At 41.1% G+C, this 19,875-nt stretch overlaps 1 protein-coding gene across 1 annotated transcript; it reads left to right on the top strand.

The window, feature by feature from the left end:
• The first annotated feature begins 206 nt into the window (after positions 1–206).
• gfpt2 (glutamine-fructose-6-phosphate transaminase 2) lies at positions 207–19,685 on the top strand. Its single transcript, XM_085477880.1, has 19 exons — positions 207–330; positions 1,340–1,447; positions 3,978–4,085; positions 4,283–4,408; positions 6,321–6,379; positions 6,804–6,938; positions 7,954–8,015; positions 9,853–9,932; positions 13,459–13,576; positions 13,681–13,844; positions 14,103–14,198; positions 14,484–14,581; positions 14,751–14,871; positions 15,062–15,219; positions 15,387–15,501; positions 15,624–15,751; positions 17,206–17,373; positions 17,540–17,701; positions 18,643–19,685. Exons 1-19 carry the CDS (start codon positions 324–326, stop codon positions 18,685–18,687), a joined length of 2,058 nt encoding a protein of 685 aa, XP_085334006.1. The 5' UTR covers positions 207–323; the 3' UTR covers positions 18,688–19,685.
• Positions 19,686–19,875: the final 190 nt, after the last annotated feature.

Genomic DNA, 19,875 nt, shown 5'->3' with positions numbered 1-19,875 from the left:
AAGTCTACAAACTCCTGAGTCCGGCTGACGCTGGCAGGTGGGTTGGGATAAAACCAAGTTCATCCATCTTTCGACTGATGAAGTAGTGAACACCTGCGTCCGACACCAGGACGGGGTTAACAGAGCAGGCAACGGGGGAGGTGTTAGAGGAGGTGCGGCAGCCGCCTCTCCAGGATTCAGTAGTTAAATAGAGAGGGGGAGTGAACTGGAGAGCGCAGTCCATCTGGATTTAATGTAGAAGCGGTAGAAGCATCACTTCGATCGGGAAATTACAAACGTTCTCTTTCATTTTTCAGCGGAGCCGTGAGGACGAAACTTGAACCATGTGCGGTAAGACTTATCTTCGTAAATTTGCCTTTTTTTTAGAAAGATGTTGGAAAGGTTGCGGCAATTACGCACGGGAGTCGCTTTGATGGACAGTGGCCAGTGAAACTACCGATGATTTAAATGCAAGTTACAAAGCAAGATACTGGCGGACGTGTCATTTTGTCAAGGTTTTATGTAGTCACTTTGAACTGTGTGTAGTTTGAGCTCTGTTTTCGACTCTGTGTGGATTCCTGAAAAGTTTCAGACTCAGCTGCTACGTGTCAGTGTTTTTACTCACGGGTGTGAGGGACAGGTCAGAGCAGTTAGACCAGTCATCCAACTGTCAAAAGATCGGTCTGTTTCATTCACAGCGACCCGCTTTTGTCCCGGGAAGGTTGAGGTGTAATACTTTTTTTTTTTTATTATTTTATTGCTCTTAAAGAATAGCGTTTACAGTCTGAAGTAAATGTTTAACAGTTCTCCGGCCTCACCCCGAGCCTGCAAGGAAGAGGCCGATATTGCAGGAGTTTTACTTTACCCTCTCTACCTGGCTGCTACAACACTGCGTGCAATGTTTGTCCGTCAATGGCCAGCTGTGTGCCTGCGGGAGTAGAGCTGCCCGGAACATTCCTGCAAAGACACACACGTAGTCGTGTTTCCACCACTTCAGAGGACATATGCCCTAAACCTTACAACAAGTCCTTATACTACATTTTACTTACAGACTCGTTGTCGCAAAAATAAAGATCCTCTGATGATTATTCTTCCTGTAGTTGCTCATATGAAGTAGAGCAGCTTAAGTTTGATGAAGGTCATAGTGAATCTTTATTGCAGCTTTATCTTCTTTATTAATGACCTATTAATGAAACTCACCAAGTAATGTTTTCTATCCACTGTGTGTTTCTTGATGCTGTTTGCAAGAAGTATTCCTAATAAATTGTCTAAACTAAATGAACTTTGACAGCAGTTTCAACTCTGACTGCAGCATTGAGCCTCTCAGAAGATTCCGGTTCTGTTTCTGTTTCTCTAAAAGGGATCTTTGCCTACCTGAATTACCAAGTGCCTCGCACCAGAAAGGAGATATTTGAGACGCTGGTGAAGGGACTGCAGAGACTGGAGTACAGAGGGTACGATTCAGCAGGTGAGACACTCAACTTCACAGTTAGCACACACTCCCACACCCACACACGTATACACACGCACCACAGATGCTTTTAGTTCCCCTGTATGAAATCAAGGAAACATTTCACAGAATTCAATTCATAAACACTAACTAAATATATCAGGATTTGCTCTTGAACCCTTGTTTATAATATTTGCAGGCACGCAGTGAATACTGTGATCTCTATAAAGGCACAGTCTTATCCACTGAACCGCTTCCAGCACATGTAGGCTAACTTAGAAATGAAATACTCTCAAGTATAGAAGAACCAGTGTAGCATTCGATACCTGTAACTCTTAGCAAAGTGATATAAGTTACGTGTCAGCACAGCTTTCCTTCTAAAAGCATATTTGACCTACATACATTTCTAGCTGGTAGTGGTGTCATTCGTTTTGCTATCATTCCTATACCAGGTAAATACAGCGCCAGTATGGCGGATACCAGTACCCATCCTCTCAACCTCTAAAGGCAGCTGTAGGAGAAAGCAGTGCATCGAGGTTTAAAAGATAGATCATCATCAATTTGCAAATTCTGAACACATTTTAATAACCACTGTGGTTTTAACATTCCACAATAATGAGTCAACACAACAGAAACACATCTCGGAACACTCTGGGTCAACTTCTGTTTTAAAAAATAAGCTCACTGGACCACATTCTGAATTTAGAAGATAGAAACAAAGTATGGACCCTCCAACACTAATATCCTTCCGATATTGCCTTTATAGCCCCAGAGGAAACCTATTTAGACAATAACAACTTAAGCCTCAGGTTCCACATAATAGTATCTGACACGACTTCACCTACTTACAGGCTGCACAAAGATGAGGAAAAGTGGTATTTGTGCAGTTTACCACTGGATTCTTTTAAACTGTCTTAAAGCACTTTGAGTGCTCTGGGAGAGCAGAAAGCACTATAAAAGAATCAGTCCATTTAGCATTTACCAAGATCAAACTGGCCTCTGAGACACAGCCTTTATCTACTAAGTAAGCCTCATACTTAGCAGAAAGATCCTCTTCCTCATCTTCCAGCCTACTTGCTTGTGCTTTACTTGAAGGTCCTATTAGTTGTTTTGAAGACTGATATGACTGCAGATTTTTTAGACTCTTTGAATGACACTGCAAGTTTAATCACTTACGTAAGGTCCTAGAAAACAACATTCGCCTTCATATGAGGAGTCTTGGTATAATTTCTGATTCAACTATGAAATTCGAGAGATGGGACAACTGTGTGATTGTTTCGTTTTAAAGCTGAGGAATATTATCATATTGCATTGTGTCCTCTTTCTCAAGGATATGAACATTGTTAGTACTGCACTAATCTCCTACAGACTTTATTATTACAGCTCACCGCCCCCAACTTATTGCCCAGTAAACACTTAGAGCTGCTTGTGGACGGGTGAGCTCCGAGTATGTGGACTAGCTCTCCTATCGCAATCAAATGTTCTTCTATAAGCACACAGATGCATATTATATTTTACTTAATAACATCATGAAATGTTTTCATTTACATAAGCATGAAGCCTTTAAGTACAAAAAGCATTGCGCCTGCAGTGACAGTGATGAAGATTAACTTCTCCTGACTTCTAAAAACCAAAATGAAAGTATCACCATTTACTCAGGCACTGCTTAAATAAAATCTTTTGCCTTTTAATCGTTCAAATTTATTTCAACCTTCCAAATTCCTAAGAAAGATTTTCCAAGTTTGGCATCGGGAACGATCCACTCTTTCCGGTGTCTCGATACATGCTCAATCACCCAGAGAAAGAAATCCCAGAAAGTCAATTCTGTTCATCTGAAAATGCTACATCCAGATGAACAGAATCGACTTTCTGGGACTCTTTCCAGTGATTTCCATCAAAACCATTTCCCCCTCACCTGGCATATCATAGCAGCCCTCACAGGAATACCACCAGTTTCCAAAGGTGTGTTTTTCTTTCTGCCTTCCAGCCCCAACACGTTTCTACAGTTTGATTGAGCTCCTCCTCCACTTCCTGCTACACATCAAACCACTAAGTCAACAGGGAATTTCGTCATTAAATTTTATTGTCGTCTGTAAGCATGATCCGAAGCCGCAGTACCTTCATTAAAGAGAAACATGTCATGTTTGGGATAGTTGGGCTGGAAAACAATATGATCTTTTGACAGTGACATCTAACTCAGAGCCTTTCTATAGTATCCCATACAAAAAGCACACCCATACAAACACATGCTCGTATTTGTTCATCCTGTTAGAGCAGGATGAAGCAACAGAATCAGAAGGTCATTGTAAAACAAACACGCACATGCAAAATCAGAAATAGTACCTCCTATAATAACGTATTGTATCTCAAGCTGCTTTGATTGTCCTAACTTATCTTGCTGCAACTCATGTTCAAAATCTTTCATGTCTTTTTGTGGTGAGCATTATTGTTATAGTGAGCACAGCATTTTGACACTTTACTGTTTGCTGCCTTTTTGTTTGAAAAAATGAGTTAACACCTCACCTTCACCCTCTCTCCCTGTTACCAGGTATTGCTGTGGATGGCCCTAGCAAGACAACAAGTGACCGAAACAATAACAGCATCTGTTTAATCAAGAAGACAGGGAAGGTCAAGGCTCTGGACGAGGAGCTTTACAGTAGGTTTCTCGGGGGGGGGGGTTCTGTGTCTGTTCACTTGGTTCTGATTAGCTCAAAAACCTTCTCATCGTCCTCTTTAAAAGTACAAAACAATTGAAGGAATTCTGAAAAAACTTTAGCATTTGTCAAGCTTAAAAATCATCTGAATTCTTGTCATGTCAGTAACAGGGCTGGTTTTGTGTTTTTGCTTGTCCAGAGAAGGACTCGCTGAACCTTGATGAAGAACTGTGCACACACTTTGGCATCGCTCACACCCGATGGGCCACCCACGGAGAGCCGAGCGCTCTCAACAGCCATCCTCATCGCTCTGATAAGGATAATGGTAAGATGTACTCACAAAGTATATATTTATGGGATCCTCATAGACAGCAAGTCACTGAAAAACAAATCCATAATAACTGCATGTTAATAATTAGCATCTTGCTCCTCTTTGGGGCTGGTTTTTACTTTTACATGATCTTTTTAGATCAAATCAGCTAAATAGAATAAAGAGCAAGAAAGTCTACACAGGTGTACGAATAATTAATGTTGCAGAGCAAGGATATCAGACATAAGGAAGATATAGACGGGCAGCACGGTGGCACGGTGGTTAGCACTGTTGCCGCACAGCAAGAAGGTCCTGAGTTCAATTCCAACATCAGGCCGGGGTCTTTCTTTGTGGAGTTTGCATGTTCTCCCCGTGTCTGCGTGGGTTCCCTCCGGGTACTCCGGCTTCCTCCCACCGTCCAAAGACATGCAGCTTGTGGGGATAGGTTAATTGGATAACCCAAATTGTCACTAGGTGTGAATGTGCAAATGAATGTGAGTGCGAATGGTTGTTTGTCCCTGTGTGTTAGCCTTGCGACAGACTGGCGACCTGTCCAGGGTGTACCCCGCCTCTCGCCCTATGACAGCTGGGATAGGCTCCAGCGCCCCCCGCGACCCTGAAAAGGATAAGCGGAAGTGAATGGATGGATGGATGGAAGATATAGACTCCAATCCGGACTGCTGGAAGGCTTTGGAAAAATGTGAAAGAGTAAACTTTTAACTGTATTTTCATAACTTTTGCATTTTTTCCTACCAATAAAGAGCTCCCTAATGCCATTCACACAACACAAAATAATAAAGTTCCTGTTTTTCACTACCTACTATGGAAAAAATAATCCGGTGATTTAACTAAAACTGCGTTTTACAAATACAGGCCAGCCTGGGCAATGATCTACCACATCTTTTTTGCTAATTTTACATCTCTATAATTTAAAAAATGAGATTACTGTCTTTTTTATATTAAAACTTGTCGGGGATTAAATGTTTCATTAACCTCCTAGGACCTGGCGTCCACATATGTGAACATCACATTTTGGGATGTCTAGACCAAAATACCTAATTTTTCTCTACAAGGGGCTGATATCCACTTATGAGGACATTATACTGACACTTTTCTATCAACATTTTAAACGAATGTCCTCATATGTTGATCTAATTTTTCTCAGAAACCAAAATTAGGTGCATGCCATGAAAGAGCTCGGATCTCAGGAGGTTAAATATCTTTGACTCTGTCGGCCTGCATTAAAGCAAAGTGAGCTGTACATATGTGAAATGAGTTTGGCATCTCTGTTGTAGAGGGTTGACGAGAGACTTTCACATGGAAGAAGTTGGGTTCACGTCCAGGGTGACGTCAGAACTCTGCGCTGGCTCACTTTTTTCTCCTTTCCATGTGAAGCACATGCAAATGCCCTCTTTGCTTATTTGGTCAGAGTTGCTTAGAACGATGAGTTGAGGACTATCTGTTTTCAAATTCCCTCAGAATTCTTCCAACTACTGCTTTAACATCCATGCCCAACAAATTACCATGCTGCCTACCTTTTTAGTGCACAGGCACGCCTTCTATTCATGAACTGAAACCAAAACGTTTGTCCTAAGTGTGCCACGTTTACAGGTGTGTCAGTTATGTACCTTGGCTTTAGAACATGCTCATCAGAATTAGTGTGACAGAAAATTACAAAACTGACTCAAAATTAGTTTGCAAAAAAATATAGCAGTCTTATTATGTTGTTATCATTATGATAATATATGTTTTTGCACTTGTTCGTACTCTTTTAAATTGTCCACCTTGTATTGATAGTAGTGTTGAGTATCTGTTAAATCCAGTGCTTTGTGTTAAACTTGCCTAAGCGCATACTTAACATTGTTGTCCTAAAGGTGCAGCGGGTACATAGCTTCTATAATCTTTTCACTCTTGTTGTCTTTCTCAGAGTTTGTCGTCATCCATAACGGCATCATTACCAACTACAAAGAGCTGAAGAAGTACCTGGTACGTAATCATCTCATTAGAAAATAATCCTCTTGACGTAAACGCACTTCCTATGCTAAAGGCCTTATTGTCATTGCCATTTGTTCCATTGATTATAACACTGTTATTGTGGATGTAGATGGGTTTGGTAGTCAATTTGTCACATCACTTAAGCAAATAAAAGAAAATATATATATGTATGTATTAAGATACTAGATGTTACAAATCTGATTGGATTTTTCTTCTAATTTTCGTCTACATAAAGAAAATATGGACTTCAGTCTTAAGTCAAAACTTTAATCTGTTCCACATTAATTCTTTTGAGGTTTCTGAGCTACTGAGCATGCGTGTGTTGCTGGAAGATTCATTAAATGCTTTTAATACAGAAACAGTTCAACAGTGTGGATTAAATTAATATTAACTTCTTTTTTTTTGCCTTCCTCAGATCAACAAAGGTTACGAGTTTGAGTCAGAGACAGACACAGAGGTGATCCCGAAGCTGATCAAATATGTTTATGACAACAGAGAGAATGACAGCATCACTTTCTCCAAGCTAGTAGAGAGGGTGATTAAACAGCTGGTGAGTTGCTCTCATAGCAGCAATGCACAATGGCCTACTTCATGGCTTCACAGATGCACTCTTTTGCTTTCTTCTCCAGTTTTTGCTTCAGTTTAAGCAGTGGAAAAGTTTTACAGCGAGTTTGCTGGTAACCATGAAGGCTAAAAGACTGTCACTGAATGTCATAAAGTGTATCCGTGACAGTCATACACTCATGTACGTATTTTACTTGTTGTGAAACTGCTTAGATTTCCTGTCCATTAAAAAACACGCTCCATTACAAACACACATGCTATGGCAACCGCCTGGACAGCATCATCAGTGACATCATTAGTCACAGAAAAAAGGGAAAAAATAAAATGAAATAAAAAACGTCAGTTTTTAATCATTTGAGTAACGCTTTAATGTCACAGTCGCAGAGTAGAAGAACAGAGGAAGTATAGGCGGCCATTCTGAGTAATGGGAACCAGACGGTTGAGATGCCCACTAAAAAAATCCCGGATCATGACACCATCCCTTCGCCCTCTACTGAATGCTTGCTTACCCACTATCCACCCACCCATCCTTCAACCCCCACCCCATATTTCACCACCACAGCCACACACTCAGCCAGTTTGGCTTCAATAACCACCACAGGCAGACTTGAAGTCAGTCCTTTCGAAACACAGCTGATCTTGTACAATAGGGGTCTCTTTTCTTTTAACCCCCCCAGTTTCCACACGCACACCCACCACCTTGCACCTTAACATCCCCCCTCCAACACATACAAACGCACATGCGCACACACATGTTTAAAACCCGTAGGGCCAGGAGAAACATTTGTTTGTGCTCTGTGTCTCTCAAAGGTCCCACACTTTCCTGGAATGGTTAATTGACTTTACGTTAACTTTTTGAGATGTTTCTTTTTATTTTATTTTGATATTATTATTATTATCCTTCTTCCTCACCCTTCGTTTCTTCATCATTTATTGGACTGAATTATTTCATCAAGCTTAACTGAATTCTTTTTTCCCATTGCTTTTTTCCTGTGTTATAGGAGGGGGCCTTTGCTCTCGTGTTTAAAAGCCGTCATTTCCCCGGAGAGGCCGTGGCAACCAGGTTATTATGCACGCTCTGACGCACATTCAGTCACACACTGTCTTTCACACATACCGCCCAGGAATATGAACCAGACTCACTGGGAGTGACTCATTCCTGTTGTTACCACAATAAAGCAATACAATATGATTTTAGGAGGCTCCTTAGATTTATGTGTTGTGGCTTATCTGAGCTTACATTTACTATGACAGGACTCTGGAACTTCCTTTGTTTATAATAGTGGATATATGCGCTGAGGAAATTCTTGTTCGGCTATGTGTGAGTACAACCTGCATCTTAGGACCAGAGACTGAATTGAGAGCCTCCCCTCCCTTCTGGGCCCCTGGCCCTGGGCCACCTTCTCTGTAATTTATTAACAATGAGGGGTTCGCGTTTCAGCTCCAGGAAATTTGGCTGGGTCGCATGAAACTCCAGGTTAATTGTTTCTCATCAGTTTATTCATACCTTTCCTGGTTCAGTGACCCTGCCAGAGATCAGGGAAAAGGCAGCGCACTGGAGTAAGTTAAGAAGGAAGAGAGAAATGAGGAGGGCGGCAAAATGAGAGGTGGGCGTAAAATCTCACCGTGTTTTTAAGATAAATTTAAGATGAATCTCTGCTGTCTCAGCTGTCGCCTGCGTTCTAAAAGCCGATATCAGTATAACGCATGTCATTGGCCGTACTCGATGTATTTTTGTGGTTTACATGTTTAACAATCAGCATTGTCTGCCAAGACAGAGGGAAAAGGGGAATGTTTTCAATTATCTAGTGATGCTAGACACCACCCACCCTTTGCCATCATGGATGACCTTCACAGCGAAACTTTTACTCTCACAACCTCGGCTTTGCTTTCTGGGACTTTGTTCTGCCATTTCCACTCGTGTCTTTTATTTAATACAAGTCCCTGTCATACCCTGTTGAAGGTGTAGCATTGCGCCATTTTTCTGCCTCACCGGTCTCTGTAACAGGCACTTTATTGTTGTGCCTTTCAGCCTGGAGAGGAAGTTGTAACACTCTGAATCTAACCAAATCCGAAAGTAGATCCAGCACCATTCCATGCAGATGCTGTTGTGTTAGACGTCACACCCCTCTGATTCTGCTATGCTTGCATGCCATACACACTAGAGTGTGCTTGGTGTGGTTTAGTGTAAACAAGCCAAAGTGGTCCTTTAAACATCGTTATCATGATAAGGCTCTCCGTTGATTTCACTTCTTCCCATCTCTCCCTCCTTTGGCGAAACTACAATATTGTACTGGATGGCCACCACATGTTTCTGTTTGCAATCCTCCATTTTCAAGCCCCACGCCTCTTAAAACAACCATCGTGCTTACGTCAGCAAAGCCCCAGAGACATGCGAAGCAGAGAGAAAAGATGCAGACAAGAGAAGGAGGAGAAGTAAGGAGAGGCCTTTAGAATACGGCTTCTTAACTCACAATGAAGTGGTTTTGTGTTGACACACTGTTTGCACTGCGATCACTAAAGTGCGTGTAAAGGTGTCTCCTGTTTTAAGCTTGGCATCCTCACACCTTCCTCCCCCACCTGTGATACATGTTTACACTTTCTCTGCCTCCTGAGCCAATAAGAGACGTCCACATGGCATCAACGGCCAATGCGGACCCAGTGACTTGTTCCAGGAACAGTCAAGCAGTCTTGGAAATATGTACAAAATATGGAGGACTAATGTTGAACACACTGAATGTGCAGTAGTATAAGCAAGAACAAACGAAAATATTTCTTTAATATTTTGCTTTGTTTAGAAGTATTATAGTAAAGAATGTCAGGACATGTCCTGCAAAGCAGACGATGAATGTGAAACCTAATCTTTCTCCCATCTCTCCCCCCCCCCCTTATCTTGGCAGGAGAGGAAGTCCTATGGTCATCGGTGTGCGAAGTGAGCATGAGCTGCTGACCGAGCACATCCCCGTGCAGTACAACAGTGGTGAGCTCTATTCCTCTTTTAGTGCCATATTCACTTACACTGCACCCTAAACCTGCCCGTCTAGAGCAGGGGTGGGCAATCTCAGTCCACGAGGGCCGGTGTCCCTGCAGGTTTTCGATCTCACCTTCGGTCAACACACCTGAATCACATGATTAGTTTGTTACCAGGCCTCTGGAGAACTTCAGGTCATGTTGAGGAGCTAATTTAGCCCTTTAAATCAGCTGTGTTGGTTCGAGGACACATCTAAAACCTGCAGGGACACCGGCCCTCGTGGACTGAGATTGCCCACCCCTGGCCTAGAGTCTAACTGTAGATATGAAGATTTACTGCACGATAGAAAAGTGGGACATGATGAAATATTTGGAATGTCAAGATAAACGCTCTGTTAAATTATCTAACATGATCTCACTCCTGCTGGTTATCATATGGATATCTGACCCCTATAAGGAAGCAGTTGTAGTTTTATTGTTCAAGGAAGTTTCAACTGACTGGGACAGTCCCCCTGAAGCAATTTGCTTTCTTATAACAGAGCTGTGAAGTTTAAAATATAAATATCCCCCCGCCTTTTTTTTTAAGCAACGCTATTTCATCACTGCTTAAGAAGCATCTTAAGAACTGTGTGGTAAAATTCTTACCAATTTAAAGCTTGAAAATGTTTTTTCTTCATGTTTCTAGTACCAAGTTTAAATGCTCATTTAAGGATGAGGTGAAAACCCAAACCATTAGCAGCATTTTCTTACTTATGTGTGTTTCTCAGTCCCAAGGTTAGTCAGTCCAATTTAATTTAGCTAAACCTGTATAAATATTCTGAGCTCATACGTTTTTAATGCTTTCTGTGACAGTTTGGCACTGTCATTCTGAGCAAACTCATACTGGAGCAAATATTTGTTCGGCCTTGCTCTTAGCCACTAATAAGATGCACTAGTTAGTATTTATAGCAGCAGGATGGTGTATTTGGGACAGAGTCAAATTAAGATACAACGCCTATGTTTATGTTTAAAGAAGGTATAGAGATTGGTTCATGTATAGCCTACAGAAACAACCCCACACTCTCAAAATAATTTTCCCAGCTACTGTCAAAGTAATACCAGCTTTCCACTTTTTACTGTAAAGTAATAATAAAATAAAACATTTCTTACAGTGTAATAGGGAAACTTTGTGTCAAGTTTTAAAGGCAGTGGTGTTTTGGAAATTGAATGACATCTTGAGAAACATTTAGTTTAACAAAATTCGAGACTTCCCCAGTTTGGGTCCAAACTTTTTGAAACCACCCACCCTGGTGCATTCACTGACTCTAGTGGCGTATTCACATGATAGAGTGTCCACTGTTAAAAAACCCCAGTCCAGTGAGAGCAGCGGGAAGGCTGACCACTAGTCCCTATGCTCCATGAGTAAGAATAACACCGATGTTTAATCTGAGCGTGAGTTCTGCCAGGCTGTGGAGTGAAGCTCAGCCGGCCATATCAGGTCAGCTAATCCACATCAGATCAGCTGATGTGGATCTTTCTCATTTGCAATTCTCATACGTGCTGTGCTATTTAATATATTTTGGGGCTATATACAGTTGCAGCCTCTGCAAGCTGCTTTGCAGACGCACCTCCACCCCAACTCCTCAATTTCATGGTATTCTCACTATTTCTGGCTTCATTATTGTGACTGCCTCTGTTCTGTGAGTGGGTCCTGCTGCTGCTGCTGCTGTTCCTGCTCTCCCCACCTCGTGCTTTCCACAGCGGCACACGAAAGAGCAGGGAGATCCTGGATACAGAGCTAAATATAAATGACTGTAGTTTGAATAATAATCCCATTTTGAATAAAGTGATCCTGATAAAGCTTTTGTCAGGCGTTGTCAAACCACAACAGGGATTTGTTAAAAACCACTGCTGATCTCATTTAGACACTCCCAGTCATTGCTGCTGAATGAGAGATGGAGAAGCGTGCTGAACTGGTATTACTTGCCTGGCTATAGCAAACTGCATTTTGGTGTAGCCAGGCATGAGTTTGAATTTAAATTGGCATGATGATTCAGGTGGCTACATTGGTTTATAGTGATTGCTTGGCACAAATTCACACAGCCCTTCACCCACAGAACCTGCAGATAGTGGAGGGAACGAAGGGGAAAATGTAGTGAGGTGTTACAAACTGATCACAGTTTGAATGTCTAAAATCTAAAACTTGAAGTATCTTTTTTAAATGTCCAGATATTGAATCTTACAAAGAAATCCTCAGCTGCTACGATCACACCGCCCTGCTGGTGTTCTTTCTTTCTTTCTGTAGACTGTGTCCGCAGTATCTTATCTATCTGCGGTTGTTAATGAAGGCATCCAAAGTTCAAGGCAGAGGTACTTCCAGGGCAGGCACTGAAAAGCTTAGTGTCGTGTTTTAAATGACCTCAAAAATGGCGTGATAAGTCCTTTTTGGGTCATTTATTTAAATATACCATTACATATAAGATATTTTCTAAATTTAGTGACTCAAATTTAAATCCCCAGATTAGCTAACAGGCAAAGAGTAATTTATTAACCAGACATATTAAGTACAAAATCGGTGTTTCACTTCGTCTGTTGTTCACATTAAATGTATAAAATTTCTCTTTTTTAGTTTCAAGCCTTGTCAGAATTAGAAAACGTCCCAGCCTTAGCAAGCCCCTCTTCATCTTAGAAAAGTAACAGACAGATATGAGTAAAAAAGTCAGGTATACTTGGAAATTAACAAATTATAGGCTGATTTGTTTGTAGAGGCATGAATGCATACTCTGAGTAGATTCAGAGTATGTGTATAATGTGAGGAGGAGGATGGTTTGCCTCTGCAAATAACCCAGTCTTAGGTACACAATAAGACTTCACAGATGGAAACCACTCTTTCACCCTGCATAAACACTTTGTGTGGGGCTTCAGCAACCCTCAGCAAATTTGTGGGGGTTTTGTTTGTTTTTTTGTTTCTCTGCATACTTTTGAATCTTTTGATTTGCGATAAAAAAAAAACAGTATCTTTTTGAGCTGCAAAGCCACTCTACTTCTCGACTTTGCAATGTGCAGGTTTCTAATGCTGAGAATGTAATGTTTGCTGAATAAAAGCGACTTTCAGCTGCTCCCTTTTTCACAAGGGGGTCGTCACAGCAGGTAGCTCCACATGTTTGCTTTGGCAGATTTTTTTTTTTTTTTAACACCAGATGCCCTTCCTGACATAGCCCCAGAGGGATTTATGTCTCCTCCCTGTAATCAAACAGGACAACTTTTGTGTATTAGGCAAACGTGCAAACCACAAATGAATAAACAAAGGAAATACAGTGAAACAAACTCCAAGGATACAGGAATAAAATCCAAGATATTATTAAGTAAGCCATTCTTTGCACAGAAGCAAACAAAATCCAAGATAAGTCTAGTCGTAAGGGGAACTTGCTTGAAACTTAATAAGTAATAACAACAAGGATAAATGGCTGGGTATGTTGACTACAATTAGTAAAAAGACTAAATGGCAAAAACAGCAGCATGTCACTGAACCTTGATTTTTGACTTCTGACCTGCAGCTCAACACAAGGAGGAAGTCCATGAGAAGAACAGTCGCAACCGAGCTGACAGCTCCAGCGCCATCAACTCTGTGGGGGATGGCAGGGCTGTGGAGTTCTATTTTGCTTCTGACGCCAGGTGAGGCCTCTTCTATGTGACTCAAAATGCAAAAACATAATATTACTAATTTATATTACTCATTCATTTCTTTTCCCCAAATGACCTTTTCTGTCTACCAACAGTGCCATCATTGAGCACACCAACAAGGTGTTGTACATGGAGGATGATGACATAGCAGTAGTGACCGGAGGGAAACTCTCCATCCACAGAATGAACCGGCAGGCCGGTGAAGACCCAGTCAGAGCTATCATGACCCTACAGATGGAGCTGAAGCAGATCATGAAAGGTCAGAAACTATTTGAAATTACTTTGTGGCTCTTAGGTAGCTAATTTCAAATTGCAAGTACTGTGCATGCAGTGCAGCAGATTTAAGTCAACAGTTACACATGCTCGCCCTCTGCTGGCTGAATGCGTGCAAACAAAGCCACAAGACAAACTCCGTGCATCCTTATTTTCTGTCTCACTTCTTATTAGGAAAGCATTCAGCATGTCACGGTGTGTCAGAGAATGTGATGGTAATGTATGCCCCTGTTGTCCTTTGCAGGAAACTTTGATGCCTTCATGCAGAAGGAGATCTTTGAGCAGCCGGAGTCAGTAGTCAACACGATGAGGGGCCGCATTTGTTTTGACACCAAAAAAGGTGACAAGTGAACTGATAGCCAGTCCTATGTTCTAGCATGTCCCACTACCCTCTAATATAACTGGGAATTTAAAAAAAATGACTCTCAGATATAAAAACATGTATGTTATGATCGCTACAGCAAAAAACGTGTTTTTATGAGCCTTATTTACCTCCTAAAATGCACTATTTAATAACTGCAGGCGGTAAACACATGATGACTGGGCACTAAAGTGTATGACAGACATTAGTTGTGATGCAGTGAGTGATCAGTAGGTCTAACTGTTTCACGTTCTGTTCTCTCAGTTGTTCTCGGAGGGTTGAAGGACCACCTGAAAGAAATAAAGCGTTGCAGACGGCTAATCATGATCGGCTGTGGCACGAGTTTCCACGCTGCGGTGGCTGTGAGTACAGCAGTTACATCATTATTTTAGCTTGTATATGCTTGATGATGGCATTTTGCAGTAAAGAAGGCAATCATTAGTAACAGACGAGTTCAAAGAATTAAATTATTGTATGGATAGAGTGTAGCAGTGTTAATTAATCCTCTGTTTTTACTCACTTGCTCTACAGACCAGACAGATCCTCGAGGAGCTGACGGAATTGCCTGTCATGGTGGAGCTGGCCAGCGACTTCCTGGACCGTATCACACCTGTTTTCAGAGATGATGTTTGCTTCTTTATCAGCCAGTCAGGTGATAATGTTGCACAATAGCACTTTTTTATCTTCACTTTCCTGAAAGTGGCTTTAGAAAGAAAAGCTTTATTTACACTGTAATTTCCTGTGTGACACCTATCCACGTTCAGTGCCTTTTTCATTTTTTCCTGAAACAGGAACATTGTTGTGGTTTATGAACATATGTTTTCATTCTCTGTGCTCCTTAGGAGAGACAGCAGACACTTTGATGGCACTGCGCTACTGCAAAGAACGGGGAGCTCTGACAGTTGGTGTAACGAACACTGTTGGCAGCTCTATCTGCAGAGAAACCGACTGTGGAGTCCACATAAATGCTGGGCCCGAGATAGGAGTGGCTAGCACAAAGGTATGGCTGGTTTATGGTCTATACTTGTCTCGACTGGTTTTACCCCCAACCGGTTGTGGCAGATGGCTGCTCCTCCCTGAGTCGATTCTAAATTGGTGGGTTCTTCCTCATTGTTCAGCACAGGGGGGCTTATAAAGTGTTTCTGTGTGTGTGTGTGTCTTACACAGGCTTACACCAGTCAGTTTGTCTCACTCATTATGTTTGGCTTGATGATGAGTGAGGACAGACTCTCCCTACAGAAGAGAAGAGAAGAGATCATCAACAGCCTCAAGATGCTACCTGGTCAGTACCCCAACAAATCTTACAAAAAGGCCTCTGTGGATTCAAAATAAGTATTTAGATGTGGAGATTCAAGCTAAACAACATTAATGCATCGTTCACTCATCGTTCTTTTACTCTCTTAGAACTAATAAAGAAGGTGTTGTCCCTGGATGAGAAGATCAAGGCCATTGCCAATGAACTGTATCAGCAAAGGTCTCTTTTGGTTATGGGTCGAGGTTTCAACTATGCCACCTGCCTTGAGGGGGCACTGGTGAGTTACAAAAAAGCCATAATATCAGTCGTAAAATGAGTACAGTGGAATTAGGAATCAGGACATGTTATATAATCCTTACAGGGAAATTGTTTTGTAACAGTTCCTGAAATAAAAGCTATACTAAATAATGACTAACAAAATTATAAACAATCAAATGGCAACACTAAAAGAAGTTATGTAACTAGATGGCCATAGGAGTGATGTTCAGTGGAGCATTTAGTCATTATTAGTCTCTGGCTGAATGTGCACCTCTGGCTAACCACAACGCTGTGTAGAGGGAAGGGAACATTGTCTATGATGCAGAGGAGTTTTGACAACAGCTTCCTCTCTGCTACTACATGTAGACGGTCCAATTCCACCCACAAGACTCAGCCGAGTTTGAACAAGTTTACTGAGGTTTTTCGTATCATGCACCGTCAAGCCTTTGCTCTAATTTATCACAACACAGAAAAAACGTCTAATCATCAAAGGCTCAGGAAACGTCATCAACACTGTGACATTTACGATGAAGGAATAGCTTATAAAAGTAGTCAGTAGGTGACTGCGTCCAGGATCTGTTGAAGAAATCATTCAGCACTGGCTCTGTTGATGTCCCCATCTACATTTCGACTTCCGGCCTTGTAAATGGACTGGTTCTTATATAGCGCTTTTCTACTGTGTCTGAGCACTCAAAGCGCTTTATACAACTAATTCATTCACCCAATCACACCCATTCACACAAGCACTTCTTCTAAGGTCTTAAGTGCTAAGTATCCAACATTCATACACATTCACACTCTGATGGGTGCATCGGAGAGCAACATGGGGTGAGTATCTTGCCCAAGGATATTTAGCATGCAGACTGGAGCAGCCTGGGATCGAACCACCAGCCTTCTGGTTAGTGGCTGACCTGCTCTGCCATGCACCTGAGCTACAGCCACCCCTTGTAGCCATGGACAATCCACATGCCTTTCTGGCTCTGCAGCGTCTGTGCCATGGTGTTCCCTCGTCTATGATTCACTGAGTGTTTTAGATGTTTTTAATCTCCTTCCTGTCACCTGACATGAACACCCTAACATCTTATTTGCCACTCTCAGATTTCTTTCATTGCCGAGGCGACGTTGCATCTGCATGCCCTTCTGATTTCTGGGATATTTGTTGTTGAGCTGATAGCTGTGTGGGCTTGCTTCAGTATCATCAGCTGGTCCCTGATACAAAGAGTGTAAGCATGTAGCTGATGGGCAACAGTATTGTCCTTGAAAAGAGCACACACGCAGAACAGAAGATGTCTAACTATCATATAATCCAAACAAGTTTAAGGAAAGAATATAATTAAGTTGAAATCGCATGAGAAAAAGCTGCTCACACAGCTTTCATACCATGCAAGGAATGTAGGCTGTGCTGTAATTTGTCTTCATTCTTACTATTAATCTTCATCCTAAGCAAGTTTTACTATTCTTATTCTGATGCAGAAAATTAAGGAGATCACTTACATGCACTCGGAGGGCATCCTAGCTGGGGAGCTGAAGCACGGTCCTCTTGCACTCGTTGACAAACACATGCCAGTCATCATGATCATCATGAGGGACGCCTGCTACACAAAATGCCAGAATGCTCTGCAGCAAGTCACCGCCAGATCAGTAGGTCTTTAACAAAACACATCTTACACATCCACCCAAGGCACACACTCAAAGTACGACAAACAGACACAAATACTAAATTTTGAAAGTCCCAAGTACAACAGAAATGAGTGGACAGACAGACTGATGTTAATATTCTTGCCCTCTCGATGTCTGTCTTCATCAGGGTCGGCCCATCATCATCTGTTGCCAGGATGACACTGAGTTGACTAAGAATGCCTACCAGACCATCGAACTGCCGCAAACTGTGGACTGCCTGCAGGGTATCCTCAGCGTCATCCCTTTGCAGCTTATGTCATTTCACTTGGCTGTCCTCCGAGGATATGATGTAAGTATTCAATGCAACCGTTGGTTTGATTATTGACAAGAGTCCTGGGAATAAAGAAATCATCATGACCAAATCCTCATATTTAGATATATAATAGATATCCATAAAGACTAATAATGGGCATCGTTTTAGCAAAACACAAGCACATGCACAGTCACTGCGATGTCTGTAATACCTCAGTAATCACATATTGATGTTAATATGAGATTTATAGCAATATTGATTTTGTTCAAATTCACCCAATGCTAAGAGCAGCTAATTATGAATGTAATGTGTGCTTCTGTTGTTTGGTTTTCAAATGCTTGCAGTGGAATCTATTTGCATGTGGATTTGATGTTGTCACACATTCATTTCAATTCCACACTAACACACTAAGATACTTCATCTAGTTGTCTGATTTAAAACTGATTTAAACTGATTACAAAACTTAAATCTAATGGTACAGTCATGGCACTCGAACATGTGCAGAATTTGGCCTTGAAAAAGATTTCCTTGAAAAAGACAGTAATGGCAGCCAGCATGTGTTCTTCTAAGCTTGTACATACGCTTTAGGGATAGTGGTGCCCATGAATACCAATGCTTTGTCCATGTCTCTGGTTCTGCTTGTGTCTATTCATCTTTTCTTTCCTTGTGAATGCTTTACTTTACTAAGAAGGCAGCTCATGTTCCCTACTCACCACAGTGCAAACAGACTTTATCTGTCAGAATTGTGAACTCTTTATTTACAGTCCATGATCACAACAATGTACAATGTATAACATTTATAGCCAAATCCTTATTATGGCACATCTTTACCAGGATGCAATTGTTTTACCATGTACACTAATATAATGAGTTGGGAAATGTGTTATCAAAAAAAAAGTTATACAGTGCTGCTAAATTGATCATGGAGAATTTGTTATAACAAACTTTCTTTTCTTTTGTTTTGTTTTTTTTTAAAGGTTGACTTTCCCAGAAACCTGGCCAAGTCTGTGACAGTGGAATAATTACAGTTCACAAAGCCCTGGAGAGGAGAGACAGCTCTTTAGGAGATTAACAGTGCAATAGTGCAATCAAACATTAAGTGTGTGTGTGTGTGTGTGTGTGTGTGTGTGTGTGTGTGTGTGTGTGTGTGTGTGTGTGTGTGTGTGTGTGTTGAATTGGGGGGAGGAGAGAGGGGTATTGTCTATTGTACAATGAACTTGTAAAAGAAAAAAAAGCCAAATGTGAAATCAGACCAATACACTGCTGAAGAATGGCCGTGGTATCACTTGATGAGGCCTTGCAGAACAATCTATGAAAACGACATTCACACAGCTGCTGTGCCTTTTTCTAGTCACGAGATGAGCCAAAACCGTGTAAGAAGTTTAGCATTGAAATGGTATACTGAAGTGTTTACAGTTGTGCAATACGGGGGCCAAATGTGCATTATGAATGTACACAATCATGAGGTGATTGATTCAGAATTTCTATTTTATGAGTTTCGTATGTCCACCGGGGGCTGCATACCTCTAGGCTGCAATATCATGAAAAGTCATAAAATCACTGTGCCTGGTGGGCCAGTAACCCATAACTTTGTTTTTTTTTTGTTTTTTTTTTTTAATTTCATCTTAATATAAAATATGTCATCTTTCTGTTCTGTTTCACAGAATTCCAATTTCCCCCGCCCCCCTCCCTCCAAAAAAAACCCCCTTCCTTACTTATAGGGTTGAGCATTTCGATAAATTAAAAAGCACTTATGCAGCAAAAACAAATAATATATCATAACTTTTAATAATAATTGTTTTCTTTTGCTTTTTTGTTTGTGTGTTGTTTTTTGTTTCAGGCATTTGAATGGGTTTATAATGATTCTAATAATAATATTCTGTATTTGACTGTTTTTTTTTAATTATTATTATTATGGGGAAGACTGATAAAATTGGAGTTGTATCTTTAACTATGATTGTGTTTTATACTGTATCTTTATAGACAAATGGGAACTGCCAATCAATAAATTGAAAATTCATTCTGTTCAAAAGGTTTACCTGTCTGTTCATTCCCCCCACCACATCCCCATTCTAATATTTATGGCTAGTTATTGATTTTGTCTTGTGTGTCTTTATTTGTGCCCTCATAGGATTATTAGTATTATTTTGTTTTTTTGTAATTTTTCAAAACACAAACATTATTACATTAACCAATCACACGAAGAAGAA

The sequence above is a fragment of the Copadichromis virginalis genome, linkage group LG2, assembly GCF_057382275.1.
Source record: "Copadichromis virginalis isolate Kocher_CV1m ecotype Utaka linkage group LG2, C_Virginalis_male_GT1.1, whole genome shotgun sequence".
NCBI lineage: Eukaryota > Metazoa > Chordata > Actinopteri > Cichliformes > Cichlidae > Copadichromis > Copadichromis virginalis.
Note: the sequence above shows the minus strand (reverse complement) of the source record. Positions and strands in the feature narration are given on the sequence as shown.